Here is a 14,647-nt window from a genome sequence, read left to right as displayed (position 1 = left end):
TTAATTTTTTTTTTAGTTGTAGATGGACACAATACCATTATTTTATTTGTTTTTACTTTTATGTGGTGCCAGGGATCGAATCCAGTACCTCATGCATGCTAGGCAAGAGCTCAACCACTGAGCCACAACCCCATCCCCTCGTCTTGGATGGTTTTGCCATTCATATTTCTCTTAGTTTTGATTCAAACACAGACTACAGCCATATGGGTTTTTTTTTCCTGTGCTTTTATTAAACTGAGTATTGAACAAAACTAGAGGGGATGCCTTGAACCTTTTCTGTTGTATCAATATCCTGGAGATTCCAATCTCTTTTAAAGGTTGGACTTTTAAGTGTGTAACTTGCTGCCAGCATAATCCTATAAAGTATTTGTTATGATTATCTCATCCTAGGAATAACAGATACAGTGGTTTTGCAGTTGCTGTAATGGAGATCTGGGAACAGGTATACTGGATCTATGTAAAAATACTGGTGAAACCTTGAGTTCAATATTGAAATGTTGCTTCATTTCCATAGCCTCACTTATCACACTGTATTTTCTCCCCTTTGTAGGTGTGTTTTAAAAATGGACCATCACTGCCCTTGGTATGTCCCTTTGATTCATTTCTCTCCTCTAAAAGGGTCAAAGTTGTTCAATGTGCTCACTTTCCTAAGCATAGTTGTAACATGCCTTTTTCTGTCACCATAATTCACTGGGCTTTGTATTTGTGTGGGGTACAGGGGAGGGGTAAAATTTTAGAGCAAGAATAACCATACCACCAAAGGTATAGTAGAGAGTTCCTGGGGTCACAAAGCTAATGGTCTCCTGCCCATTAACTTTAGCAATTGAGCATAGTAATGAAATATAGCACAATATTTTTCCTCTTGTAAGATAACACAATTTATTTTTGTTTCTAGCTTGCTTGATGTTTGAAATAGTGTAGATTGTTAAATTCAGCAATTCGTTAAATTTTGTACATCAGATCTAGAGAACCAGTGAAATCACCTGATTACAAAAAAGAACAAGCCACAACTCTACCAAATGTAGCTGCTAAGACTTTAATAGTTTTTTAGCAACCAAGATCCAGGTTTGCTCGGGTGTGTCAGGAACTAGTCCAGAACTATTAGATGTTTCTGTGCCTGTAAATGAAAGGAGAAACAAGTGAGATGTGAACTTGTTTTTCCAGTCTGTTCCTATTAAGGGACTTTTATCTCTGTTGGGTTTTACATGACACATAATGAGACAGTAGGAGTAACATGCTTCCATTGCTTAGTCCATTTATATGTCAGTGTGTTTTCAATCAATAGGTCCTGATTTCAAATTAGTTTTTCTCTTTTTTTAGGGTTAATAACTGCATTGGATTTTCCAACTACAAATTCTTTCTTCAGTTCTTAGCTTATTCTGTTCTCTACTGCCTGTACATTGCTACAACCGTCTTCAGCTATTTCATCAAGTATTGGAGAGTAAGTTACAAATTCTGAAGGGTCCCCCACAGACAAACATACACTTCAGTCTGTGACATTATTTGTCCTATAACATTTTACATTTTGAAATAGCTAATACTGAAGAAACCAAAGAGGGAAGCCACTAAAAACAAAGTTTTCATGTTATATACTCTGAGACCAGCGGTTGCTGTTTAAAGATTCTAGTTAAACAAGTTTCTGTTTACATATGACAATCTTGCTAAGGCCCTCAGTTACCTAACTTCTTGAGTCCTACCAATTCTTTAAAATGTACTTCTGCAATTGAGTTTTTTTTTTGAGAGGGGGAGAGAGAGAGAGAGAATTTTTAATATTTGTTTATTTTTTTAGTTTTTTAGTTTTCAGTGGACACAACATCTTTATTTTATTTTTATATGGTGCTGAGGATCGAACCCAGTGCCCTGCACATGCCAGGCAAGCGCGTTACCACTTGAGCCACATCCTCAGCCCCAATTGAGTTTTTAAAACCTCCTTCCTACAAGTTATATTTTTGAAAAATGTTGGAACTAATTCAAATCTCTGGTTTCTAAAAAAAAAATTAAAGACTAACAAAGCACTCCCCTTTGAACATGAAATTAGGTCAAAGGAGACTTGCAAAATTCCTACCATATAGAGAGATACACTGACATAACCTTCTCATGTGACCAAATGAACAGGAAAGTCTTTCTTTAACTTATGATAAACCCTGGGTTGGAAATTAGGAGAACTGAGATGTAATACTGTTTTCATTACTTGCCTTACTGGCTCATTGCCAAGATCAAATGAAACAGATGTTGAAAGTGTTTTGCCTTTCAAAATATAATTCTAATAATTACAATGAAATCTCAAAAACCTTTCTTTTATCTTTCTCCTAGTTGAAGATATCAGTCATAGGTACAGACCCTGTACATATGTTTATAGGGTCTGGCAGAAGTACAGTGAAATACGTTATTTTTAAATTTCATGCCAGTGGACTCCAGAAGAACCCTCCTCCATACAACTCCAGTATAGTTACTAAGATATCTATGATGAGGGTTGTCCAAACTTATCCTGAATAGCAAAAGACAATGGGGCAGAGCAAATATTTATTACTTTAGGAACTGCATAAGCACATTAGCTAGAGAGGTAAAGCTGTGGGAAAGAACATGAATTCTGTGGTCAGAATATAAATTATAATAAACTGGAGCAAACAAGAAAAAGACAAGGCAGTGAGAAGGTAAATTGCTGAGAATATTTAAATTATAAATTAGTGTTTTGATTCCTAGTAGTCTAGAAAATATAGTGTACAAAATTATAGTGATATATGCTTTCCATTCCCCTTCAACTTGCTTAATTGATTTAAATATTTAATAACATTAAGAATAGGGAATTATATGATAGATATCAAAATCTGCAATTCAAAGACTCAAAGAAACTATTAGCATAAATAACGAAGTTTTTTTCTCATACATTTTCCCCAAATAGGAAATGTTTCACCATCTATACATCTTAACATCTCTTTCACCCCTTTGCACAGCAGAAGATTTATTTTCTATTGCTCAGGTTTCCATGACCTATTTGGCATTCTATCCACACACTGAGCTACTACTCTAAATGTGAAGAAAATCTGCTGCATCCAATCAACAGGGAAAGTGTCAGCCTTGATCTTCACTACAGACCTTTCTTGGTACTTAACACAGTAGGCGACTGTTTAAAAACCACCCTTTACCCTCATAACAAAGTAAACAAGATTGCATTTCACATATTTTGCCTTTAGCCCTCCTAGCCAGCCAATAATCAAATACCACAAAGCCAGCTAGGTGCTGCATGCTTTTTTTGTACTCTTGCAAGATGATAGTTGGATATGAATTAATCACCAGAAACATGGCCGCATTCACAAGCAATACCAGGGCTGAACATACCCTTGTCCTTTTCCTATTCCCTCATTTTTTCTCCATGATATCCTAGCTTGTGCCTGACATATGTGAGGCAAGGAAACCTGTCTCTGCTTGCCCTCATAATGAAAAGGGCATTGACAGTTCAAGAAAATGATTCCTTGCAATCTTTCCAGCCAAAAAGCACCTTAGTGTGGTTTGAGGATGGTTTTCTCAGTTTAAATCAAATCTCTCTTTAAAATAAAAAGTAAACACTGCCATGTATTTTAAAAGCCATTTATCAAGGAGACAAGCTGTGTTTCTAAGAACAGCAACTTCTATTTATATGATACGTTGTGGTTTTTGAAGCACTTCCCTTATTTCATCTGATCCTCAGCACAATCCTGAGAAGTAGGCAAAGCAGGAATTATTAGTTTCATTCAAAGGTGATAAGAATGAGGATCATAGTAGTTAAGTGACATGCCAAAGATCACCTAGCTTGTAAATTTCAAAGTGAGAATTGAACCTAAGTCTGATCCTAAGCCCAATGATCTTAATGTCCTATTGCCCATTATGGTTCTGGTATGGAAAAGCTTTAGCTCCTTTGGAATAAAGGATTCAAAGACCGTCAGAATTTCTCTCTCCTCTCAATATTAACTTAAACAACAGCTACTTTGATAGGAGATTGATCCTTGCCTTATGCAAAAGTAGTAAAACATATCTCCCACACTGGGCCATGAATCTCCTCACAGAGGCTATAAATTATTTTAGAAACATGATAGTAGCATCATTCTACCAATATTCCTCTGAATTGCCTCTAGTGATCATTGCTTTAAGCAATTTAGTTTGGTTGTCTTCTGAGAAGGTATTTTTGAGCATAGGGCTGTAACCTTCTTCAAACTAAAAAAAATTAAAAGCTTAATATTAAGAACTCTATCAAGGGATAATGCAGTAGATTCACAACACAGTAGATCACAAGCTTGAGGTAAGCCTCAACAACTTAATGAGACCCTGTCTCAAAATAAAAATAAAATAAACAGTAAAAGCCTGTCTCAAAATAAAAAGGACTAGTGGTAAAAGCAGCCCTGGGTTCAATCCTCAGTACCAGAAAACACAAACACACACACACACACACACACACACACACACACACACACACACACACACATACACTTTTAACTATTACTGGAAAGTATTTTGAAATATTTCAAATTGTTTCATCTTGCCAGAATAATGACCAGCATGGGAAAGGAGGAAATAAGCAATAGTATTCCTCCAACTGCTCACTCCAAATTAAAAATGTTTTATAAAGTTCTCTTCAGAAGATAAAATGTTATATGATATGCATGCTACAGAACTTTAGAACATTCATTCTGGTCTAGAATTACATGTTTAAAGAAAAATTGGTGCCACATGGAAAATAAGATGTTCCAGATAACTATAAAAATCTTTAGCCACCTACTTTTACATTGCCAGTAAAATCCTTCTTGATTTGTACTGTCTAAACAGCTGTTCCACAGGATCTAATATACCAACACATTCCACTTCAGCTATAAAAAAACAACCATATAAAATGTGCAGCAGCTTTAAAATCAGGTCATGACTTATAGGTAGGACATTTTAAAATTCTATGTATGTGTTTTAACTTCCTACATTCATCACTATGACATTTTCAATAGCCATATGTCCAAGGAAACATGACATATAAAGAATTCTAGAATAGCGCACCTTGAGATAAAAGGATGGACCCTATGACATCAAAATCACCTCTAACCAACAATTCATATTTCTCAAACTAAATGAAATATGACCTTTATGCCAATTATGCTCCAAATATTCCCTTTTCACATTAACCTTTTCTAACTGGTACATTATATACTCTATTTTACACTGAAGTGCACTTAAGCAATGATCTATTCTAGGCTTTGTAGACTAAGAGCATATCTTTAATGAGGTATAATCATCAACAGAGAACAATTTTGTAAAAATTTTTTACAGAATCTATTTTTTTAAATTGTACCTAGATATTTTATACATGCAGAAAACTATAATCTTTGTAGAACAGGTAGCCAAGCTTTCCCATTTTAATCTTTTTTTGTTTATTATTTCTTTTCTAGGGGGAATTGCCCAGTGTTCGCTCTAAGTTCCATGTCCTTTTTCTCCTCTTTGTGGCCTGCATGTTTTTTGTCAGCCTTGTGATTCTTTTTGGTTACCATTGTTGGCTTGTCAGCAGAAACAAAACTACCTTAGGTAAGACTGAATATTAAGACTAGGAAAAAACATTGGGCTGGGAATGTAGATCAGTGGTAGACCACTTGCCTAGAATGTGTGAGGCCCTGGGTTCAATCCCTAGTACTGCCAAAAAAAAAATACCCCCCCAAACATTTTAGAGTTTATCAGATTGATCTGTGTTTTTTTTCCCTGAGGAAAAGAAAAACTTCCAATGAAACATTTTAGCTATAGTGACATCTCTTTGACTCCAATCTGAGACGGATGAAAATACATTTTACCAAACTGGAGAACCATAGTGAATGAAGCTTATAGACTAAAGAGAGCATTAGTAGATAAAACCCTACACAAATCCAAAAATGGCTATTGCTCTTTAGAGTGTGTATTGGGTAATAGCTCCCCAGATTTACAACTCGGAAGACTTAAAAAATGTGTTCACATGAGGAAATGAAGGAAAGAATCAGTACAGAAGAAAATGTTAAAAGGAGGAAATGAATGTCAGTAAAGATAGAAGTATCTAACTTATTGAGTACATCCCAACACAGAGCCTTCAGAGTGAATTCAAAGTCTTGAAAAAGAATCAAATAACTGAATATCTGTAGTTATTAAGGAACTGTGTAGGTAGCATGGGAACAGGGAGCATGGGAACAAGAAACATGTTGAACAAGTTAGTCTCTAGAAAATAAGTGTAAGGTGCTGGGTGTGGTGGCACACGCCTATAATCCCAGCGGCTCCTGAGGCTGAGGCAGGAAGATTGCGAGTTCAAAGCCAGCCTCAGCCAAAGCAAGGCACTAAGCAACTCAGGGATACACTGTCTCTAAATAAAATACAAAATGGGGCTGGGGATTTGGCTCAGTCGTTGAGTGTCCCTGAATTCAATCCCCAGTATCCTCCCAAAAAAGAGAAGAAGTGTAAGAAATAAACCTTGCTTGTTAATGAGTATTTTATTTCTGATGGATTCCAGTGTAACTTTTTTGTTGTTGTTATTTTAGTAATGGTAAAAACTGTTTAAAATTTCTACAAATCAGTACACAAGAAGTAAGGAGAAAGTGATTAAGAGTTGAATGTTTAATTAGAATAAACTTGAGGAAAGTTTGGTGCAAAAGCTATTGCAATTTGGGAATACATTTGCTAATAATACTAACAGCCAAGAAAGTATTTGCTTCATTTTCTAAATCAAATATATATGTAGCACTTAGTTGCTAGGGTGGTAAATTAGCACATTTGGCTTAGAGATCAGCTACAGAGTAGAAAAGTACTAAAAGCTTCATGATAACAGGGTCTGAAAATAAAGCACAAATGGGAAGTGGTCAGATGCAGCCAGAGTCCTACAGTGAAAGTGTTTGCTTAATGGGATAAATGTGTGTCTAAAAATAATGTGCACTAACGTGGTCCAATTCCTCATAGTCTTTGAGGTGATTATAGTTCACCCATTGACATTTTACTGAAGTAAAACTCAGTTTCTTACATTGCAGGCTTCAGTGTGAACATCTTCATTTCTGAAATGTTTCAAAACCAAATCAATGTCATTATCATCTCTTTATGTGTCATTACTTTGGTCCCAGCTCTACAGATGGAAACCATTTGGCTGTTGTTGCCACTTAGATTCAAATAAAGTGTTGTTAAATCTGTTCCTTCACTCCTGAAATCCAGCAGTACAAATACATGCTACTCCCATGGCTGCTTAATTATTTCTACCATAATGTGTTTCCACTGCCTTTTTCAAAATATGAGTACTATTTCTTCATATGAAATTACAGACTTACCTGGTATTAAGTGATTAAACTGATTTTTACAAAGTAATTTGACAGTAACTAAAAATGAGGGACCTATACTAACACAGCAAAAAGATATCATAGAAGCAAGTTACATTCATGGGGAACTGTAAAATCATGACTGCTGAAATTTGTTCCTTTATTTCTTTCTTCCTCTCCCCCCCCCACCCCCGCAACTTTCCTACTCTATTCTAGAGGCCTTCTGCACTCCAGTGTTTACAAGTGGCCCAGAGAAAAATGGGTTCAATCTTGGCTTCATCAAGAATATCCAACAGGTGTTTGGAGATAATAAGAAGTTCTGGTTAATACCTATTGGGTCCAGGTGGGTAATTATTACCACTGAAAGAGGTTGATGATTTGAAGTACCAAATTCAATTTTGATTATAGTATACAGCAGGTCTCTGTCTAACATGACACTCTGTTTCCCAAGTTTTTAATTTCTAGGTTAGCAAAGATAAATCATGAGGCAAGCATATAATAAAATAGACATCTTCCTGTCTTGTTTGTGGCAAGGTAAACTAGTACTAATCTTTTATAAATGAATTTTGTTATATGTATCAAAACTATAAAAATGTACATATTTATTGTCCCAGTGATTACATTTCGGGCATCTAACCTAAAGACAGAGATGAACTATGTACAAAAATATCTCTCGTAGAATTATTTACAGCTAATAAATCAAAAACAACACAAATATCTTAGAATATAGGAATATATATGTATATGTATATATATATTCCTATATTATAGAAAAATATATATATACCCACTAGATAGATTATTATGTAGTCAAAAGTAGTGGTTATAAGATGATGTCACACTAAGAGGACATGCATAGTATATTATCTGTGAAAAGGTAAAATCCAAAATGGTATGTATGCTGATTGAAAATATGAACAAGGGGCTGGGGTTGTGGCTCAGCAGTAGAGCGCTTGCCTCACACATGCAAGACCCTGGTTTCGATCCTCAGCACCACTTAAAAATAAATAAGTGAAATAAAGGTATTGTTTCCAACTACAACTAAAAATAAATATTTTAAAAAATTTTAAAAAGAAAATATGAACAAACATGTAGAGAGGAGAAAAGCAAAAGAGAGGAAATATGACAAAAATACTAAAAGTGGTAAGGGAAATAGTCTCAGTAAATAGTTTACATTTCTTCGTTTTTCATATTTTGGATGAAATATTAACGTTATTTTGTGAAGGAAAAATGAGAAGAAAGAAAGATTGATTTATAGAATGTGTGTAATTCTTAAAACCACAACAAGAATGCAGAAAAGGAAATTAATGAGCAATCAGTACAGCCAAAGCTTGTGTCCTCTGAGTAACTTTGTGAACCAGATTAACCATTAACAAAACTACCTCTGCAACAGAGTTTGTTTACTGGCTTTTTGCATCCCTTTTAGATATACTCCTCAGACAAGGATACATTTATGTTCACTTATTTGAAGAAACTTTGCTGGGGTTAGATGGTAACTAAGGCGAATTTTCCCCTTCCCTTCACTCATTGCCCTGATACTTCCTCCGCACCAGTTAGTGTTTTATAGACGCATTTGTTTAAAATGTGATATATTTTACTCTCCTGACTATAAATCACAAGGCAAAACTATGTCACTGGGTAATGTTGGTTAATAACTGTTACCAGCAATTATCTATACCCTGTTTACACACATGCAGACACAAATGCACACCATTACCACATCAAAGGGAGGTCTAAAATGAGCCTTCTCTGATATAAAAACAAAAGCCTCATTTACTTATAATCAGTAACATATTATCTGTACAGTAGCATCAATAAAATCTGTCAACTTTTGATTAATCACATTCATGAACAGGAGAAAAGGCATAGCTCATATCAAATGAATAATCCAAATCACTCAGATTTAAATTTGGAATGTATTCAGATATAGAGACACAGGTGTTAGACCAGGTTACACTTTGAACACTTGAGTCTCTATCAGTGAATACATTCCAAATTTAAATCTGACAAACTGTAACCTGGTCTATCCAGGACCACCACAATTCCTTCCAATATATCTGATCTGTTAATGGTCAGAAATTAACCAGAAAAGTGACCCTAGCTTACCATAAACATCCACAAAGTATACCCACAGGTGGATAATTGTGCCCAAAATATGCACTCTAGAGATACCTCATTTTGGCTTTTTCTCATAGTTCCTAATAACCTTTCTTCTATGCAAGCCAAATAATGATAAGGTACTTGGGGAATTACCTATCACCAGTTCACAGCAGCTTATCTCCACTCTATTCACTCATTCTCAGTCTACTCATCTTCCATGAATGTTTAGAATCAAACAATAAGATAGTGGAATTTAAGTTGGCATCATCATCATTAAATAATTATGAAACTTGCATATTGCTGTACTGGGCATTGTGGACAACAAGTTTTCTTACGAACAAAAATAGTCACTGATGTGGACATGCAAACACAATATGGAAATTTAAAGCATTATAATGATGCTATTATAAGAGCCTATTTCAGGTTTTAGAAAACAAGTGTGACTATATATATGTATATGTATACATATATATATTCCTATATTATAGAAAATATATATATCCTATTTCTAAGGATTATGACCTTTACAAAAAGTATGTGTCTACTGTAAAATCTCACTGCCTTTCTTTCCCTCAGCCCTGGTGATGGACACTCCTTCCCTATGAGGTCAATGAATGAGTCACAGAACCCACTACTAGCAAATGAAGAACGATGGGAAGACAATGAGGATGATAATCGAGGTGGGTTGTCTCAGAAGGAAGTCTTTTCTCTGCTGAGCAGGCTGAGCACTATAGATCCATGTTAATACAGCCAGTATAATGTGTCGTGAGTAAATCATATTCAGAAAGATTTTATAAGCATGTCAGCCTCTTAAGTGCCCTCTGGATGGAAGATGGTAAGTATGGCCAGATTTGTTTAGTGGAATTGGGTAGCTTAGATAGGATAAGATGGCAGTTTAGGAGGTTCCTTACCAGCTTTGCAATATCATGATTTATAACTTTTCAGATAAATCAGGAAACCTAATAAAGTGCTATGCATGTATTCACATTACCAGCCCTATTTCTCTGCCTGTTGGTAGGCCTACTTCTGTGACTCTAACATTTGCTTACATTGCCAATACCAGCCATCCAGAGAGTAATTTTTAGCTATTGTTTCAAATAAAACAGTAGCTGGTACTGTTTTTGAATAGAGACTTATAATAGTTACCACAAACAGTACTTGGGATGAATGAGATTGTATGAAGACATGGAAAAGCAATGAGTTAGGGAGCAGAGGTAGAAACTAAAGCTTTCTCAATGTTCACCCAGTTAGATTTTCTTGGACCAGCTTCTCTACTTCAAAGTCCAGTTTTAGAAAAAAGTACATTTATAGAACAAAGGAAGACAAAACAGCCCCAGATCCATACATACAAAAGAAAACAGTTAATCACCCAACCCAAAGAATTTACAGTAGAAGAAACTCCCTCATGTACCTCCTGATGACTACTGGAAAATTAACTATATTTTGACCTACCAGAGTTCAGCCTTCAGTCTTTCTGAATAGACTTGCTTACTGCAGTCCACAAGTAATACAAACTCTTATTTTGACATTCAAAAACCCAAATTCTAACAGAAATCTGAAGGAGTCTGGACCTGGTTTGATATAACTCCACAATGGGAAAAAAAACCATCTATGAATTGTATTGGTAAGCAGAAAAAATTTAAGTATAGATGTAGCACCACATCATAAACAAGCTACTTTTTGAAGCAGTTTTCAATTTAAGACTTTTTTTAAAATATTCAATCATTTAAAAATTGTGTATCATTTTATATTTGATAAAGTACTATTTACCTGCTTTTTCCAACCTTTGACCTTTGCAACCATTGTATTAGGTAGACATTATTACAAATACCATCCTCATCTTATAACTGAAGAAATTTAGATTATGATGTGTTAAATAACTTCTTCAAGATCACAGAGCAAAAAGGTGATAGAACCTGGACTAAAATTCATCCTGATTCCAAATCCTGGGATTTTTCCCCCAGTATAATGTTATGTCTCTCATGTGAACAAATACATATGAACCACAGTGATGTGATTTGGTGCCATCTTGCTCTCTGAAGAATTCAACTGAATCTTACATAACTCATAAAATCATAAGACTATTAAGTCTTCTTTAGTGAGACTATGCCATATCACATAGATAAGTTTTTAAACTTCATTGAACTCATTTTAGCATCGAACAACTTTGTTAGAAAAGGATGCTTTTCTCTAACACAAGTTCTCAGGCTGTGCTATTTGTCCAGTTGATTCTATGTTTCTCTCGGTTTCTCCATTTTCTATGCATAACTGATCATCCACAAATAGTCCTTGTACTTTTAACAACGTATATTCCTGGGAAAGGTGTTATAAGTAAATTTATGTGAGTTGAACTTAATTTCCTTTAGAAATGATGTCAGGGTTTTATTCCAGCCCAAAATATTCTGTTTAGTTTACTATAAATCATGTACTTTTTCATTGCATAATGAAAACAACTAAAATGCTAAAATATACTAATAGTAGCCTGTTAAGTAAAAATATAATATCATAGTTAAGAACTATATGAAGTTATCTTCTTTGAATTCCCTGCCTTATTTTAATACAGAAAAGTACTAGGTAAAGAAACAACTTTAAGGCTGGGGTTGTGGCTCAGTGGTAAAGTGCTTGCCTAGCATGCATGAGGTACTGGGTTCGATTCTCAGCATCACATACAAATAAATAAAGTAAATGTATGTAAATCAAGTACACAGATCCATGTAGTCTCCTGAGAATATTTAACAGGCATCTTTAAAAAACTTTGTAGAGACTTGAGGTTACATTTTATCTTTTTAAGGAAGTAATCTGTTGAATTACTACTTGTGGTCATTCCTGTAGCTTACATTTAAAAATTAGAGATTACAATATAAATCTTTCTACAAATTTGTTCAAAATTGGGATCCATTTCTTCTAAACTGGATAGGTAGCATCTGTGGTAACTATCCTTAAGTGTCATGAATAATAAAATGGATATGACTGTCAGGGATATTTTTGAATGGAAACTGCTGTGAGTCAAAGCCTACTTGTATGTGAAATGTTAAAGAAGCCTTTGGCCTTCTCAGAAGCAAAGTCTTTGGGGGACATTTAAGATCCAGACTGTAGCACAAAGGAATAACTCTTATAATTTTCTTCTTTATTTATTTTTGTTGCAAAAATTTAAGGTGTACAACATGATGTTTTGAGATATATATGCATAGGTAATCACTATGGGTAAGCAGTTTAATCATCTCTTAGTTAACTTATTTTTTTTTGTGATAAGAACACCTAAAATATACTTTCTTAGAAAAATTTCTAGTATACAGTATCATGCTATTAGCTATAGTTCATATACTATACTTTGGATCTTTAGATTTATTCATCTATATAACTTCTACTTTGTATACTTTGACTTACATCTCACCATGCCTACCTATGCTGCCTCTAGTAATCACCCTTCTGTTCTGTTTCTATATATTTGACTTTTTTTGTTATTTTGTTTCCTCATATATGAGAGATCCTGAAGGATTTTTCTTTCTGTGTCTGGCTTATTCCAATTAACATTAGGTCTTCCAATTTCATCCATTTCTTTTTTGCAAATGATAGTATTTTCTCTTTTTCAAAGCTGAATAATAATCCTGTGTATGTGTGAATTTTACAATTTTTTAATCCATTTATGCATCCATAGACACTTGTCATTTCCATATCTTTAATATGCCATAGTGAACAAGAAAAATGCAACAATGAACATGGAATGTACATATACCCAGAAGAGGAATTGCTGGGTCATATGGAAGTTCTATTTTAAATTTCTTGAGGAACCTCCATTTTCCTCTGTTTACCCTAGTGGCTATACCAATTTACACTCCTACCAACAGAATACAAGGGTTCCCTTTTCTGTATATTCTCACCAACTTGTTATCTTTTGACTTTTTTTGTGTTGTGCTAGAGATTGAACCTAGGGCTTTGTGCATGGTAGGAAAACACCCTTTCCCTAAACTACATCCACAGCCTTATCTTTTGACTTTATGAAAATAGCCATCCTTGCATCCTAGTTAATATCGCAGGGTGGTTTTGAATTGCAATTTCCTGATGATTAGGGATTGGAGTACCTTTTCACGTACCTGTTGACCATTTTTATGTTTTCTTAGGGAAAATGTCTATTTCAGTCCATTGCACATTTTTAAATCCAGTTATTCATTTGTTTGTTTGTTGTTGTTGTTTATTTTGTTTTGTTTGAGAGGGATTTTTTTTTTGGATTTTGTTTGTTTGCTATTGAGTTCTGTGAGTTGAGCATAATCTGGTTATTAATGAAATATGTATGGTTCATAAATATTTCCTCCCATTCCATAGGTTGCCTTTTCAACTTGTTGATTATTTTTTGCTGTATAGAAGTTCTTTAGTTTGATTTAGTCCCACTGTTAAGCTTTGCTTTTATTTCTTGTGCTTTTAGTTTCATATCCAAAAAATCATTTCCAAGACCAGTGTGAAGAAGTCTTTCCTCTATGTTTTCTTCTAGGACTTTTATAGTTTGGGTCCTTAGGTTTAAGTATTTTATTTCTTTTGAATTGAATTTTTGTGAATTATATAAGATAGGGATTCAATTTCATTCATTTGCATGTGGATATACAGGATTCCCTACTACACCATTTATTGAAGGGACTACCCTTTTCACATTTTATTGTTATTGTCACCTTTATCAATGACTACTTAACAGAATATGCTTGTTTGTTTCTGCACTCTGTATTCTATTCAATTGTTCTATATGTCTGCTTTTATACCATATCCAAAATTCTTTTTAATTGATTTTATTTTTTTAAATACATGACAGCAGAATGCATTACACATATAGAGCACAATTTTTTATATCTTTGTATATAAAGAATGTTCACATCAATTCATGTCTTCGTACATGTACTTTGGTTTTTTTGTATTACAATTCTTATTAGACATATATACCACAATTTTTCATACCTCTGTATATAAAGTATGTTGACATAGATTTCTAATATAATTTCAAATCAGATCATGTGATGGCTCTAACTTTGTTCTCCTCCAAACCCCTCCCAGGGCTACTTTGACTGTGGTTCCTTACAAATTTTATGATTTTTTTCTATTTGTGAAAAATGCCCTGGGTATTTGGATATGGGTTGCATTGAGTGTGTGGATTGGTTTGGGTAATATGGATGTTTTGACAATATTGATTCTTCTAGTCCATGAAGATATCTTTCCATTTATTTGTGCCTTCTTCAGTTTCTTACATCATTGTTTTAATGTTTTTAACATATGTATCTTTCACTTCC

The 14,647-nt window shown here is 34.3% G+C and overlaps 1 protein-coding gene across 2 annotated transcripts in view; it reads left to right on the top strand.

The window, feature by feature from the left end:
• Zdhhc15 (zDHHC palmitoyltransferase 15) overlaps positions 1-14,647 on the top strand; it is a 94,437-nt gene that overhangs the window by 56,372 nt on the left and 23,418 nt on the right. For both annotated transcript variants that reach the window (XM_005337490.5, XM_040281766.2), the window contains exons 6-10: positions 551-583; positions 1,321-1,441; positions 5,409-5,541; positions 7,491-7,617; positions 9,951-10,054. In XM_005337490.5, the coding sequence (XP_005337547.1) occupies positions 551-583; positions 1,321-1,441; positions 5,409-5,541; positions 7,491-7,617; positions 9,951-10,054 (518 nt within the window). The remainder of the gene's footprint in view (positions 1-550; positions 584-1,320; positions 1,442-5,408; positions 5,542-7,490; positions 7,618-9,950; positions 10,055-14,647) is intronic.

This window comes from Ictidomys tridecemlineatus, chromosome X (assembly GCF_052094955.1).
Source record: "Ictidomys tridecemlineatus isolate mIctTri1 chromosome X, mIctTri1.hap1, whole genome shotgun sequence".
Taxonomy (NCBI): domain Eukaryota; kingdom Metazoa; phylum Chordata; class Mammalia; order Rodentia; family Sciuridae; genus Ictidomys; species Ictidomys tridecemlineatus.
Note: the sequence above shows the minus strand (reverse complement) of the source record. Positions and strands in the feature narration are given on the sequence as shown.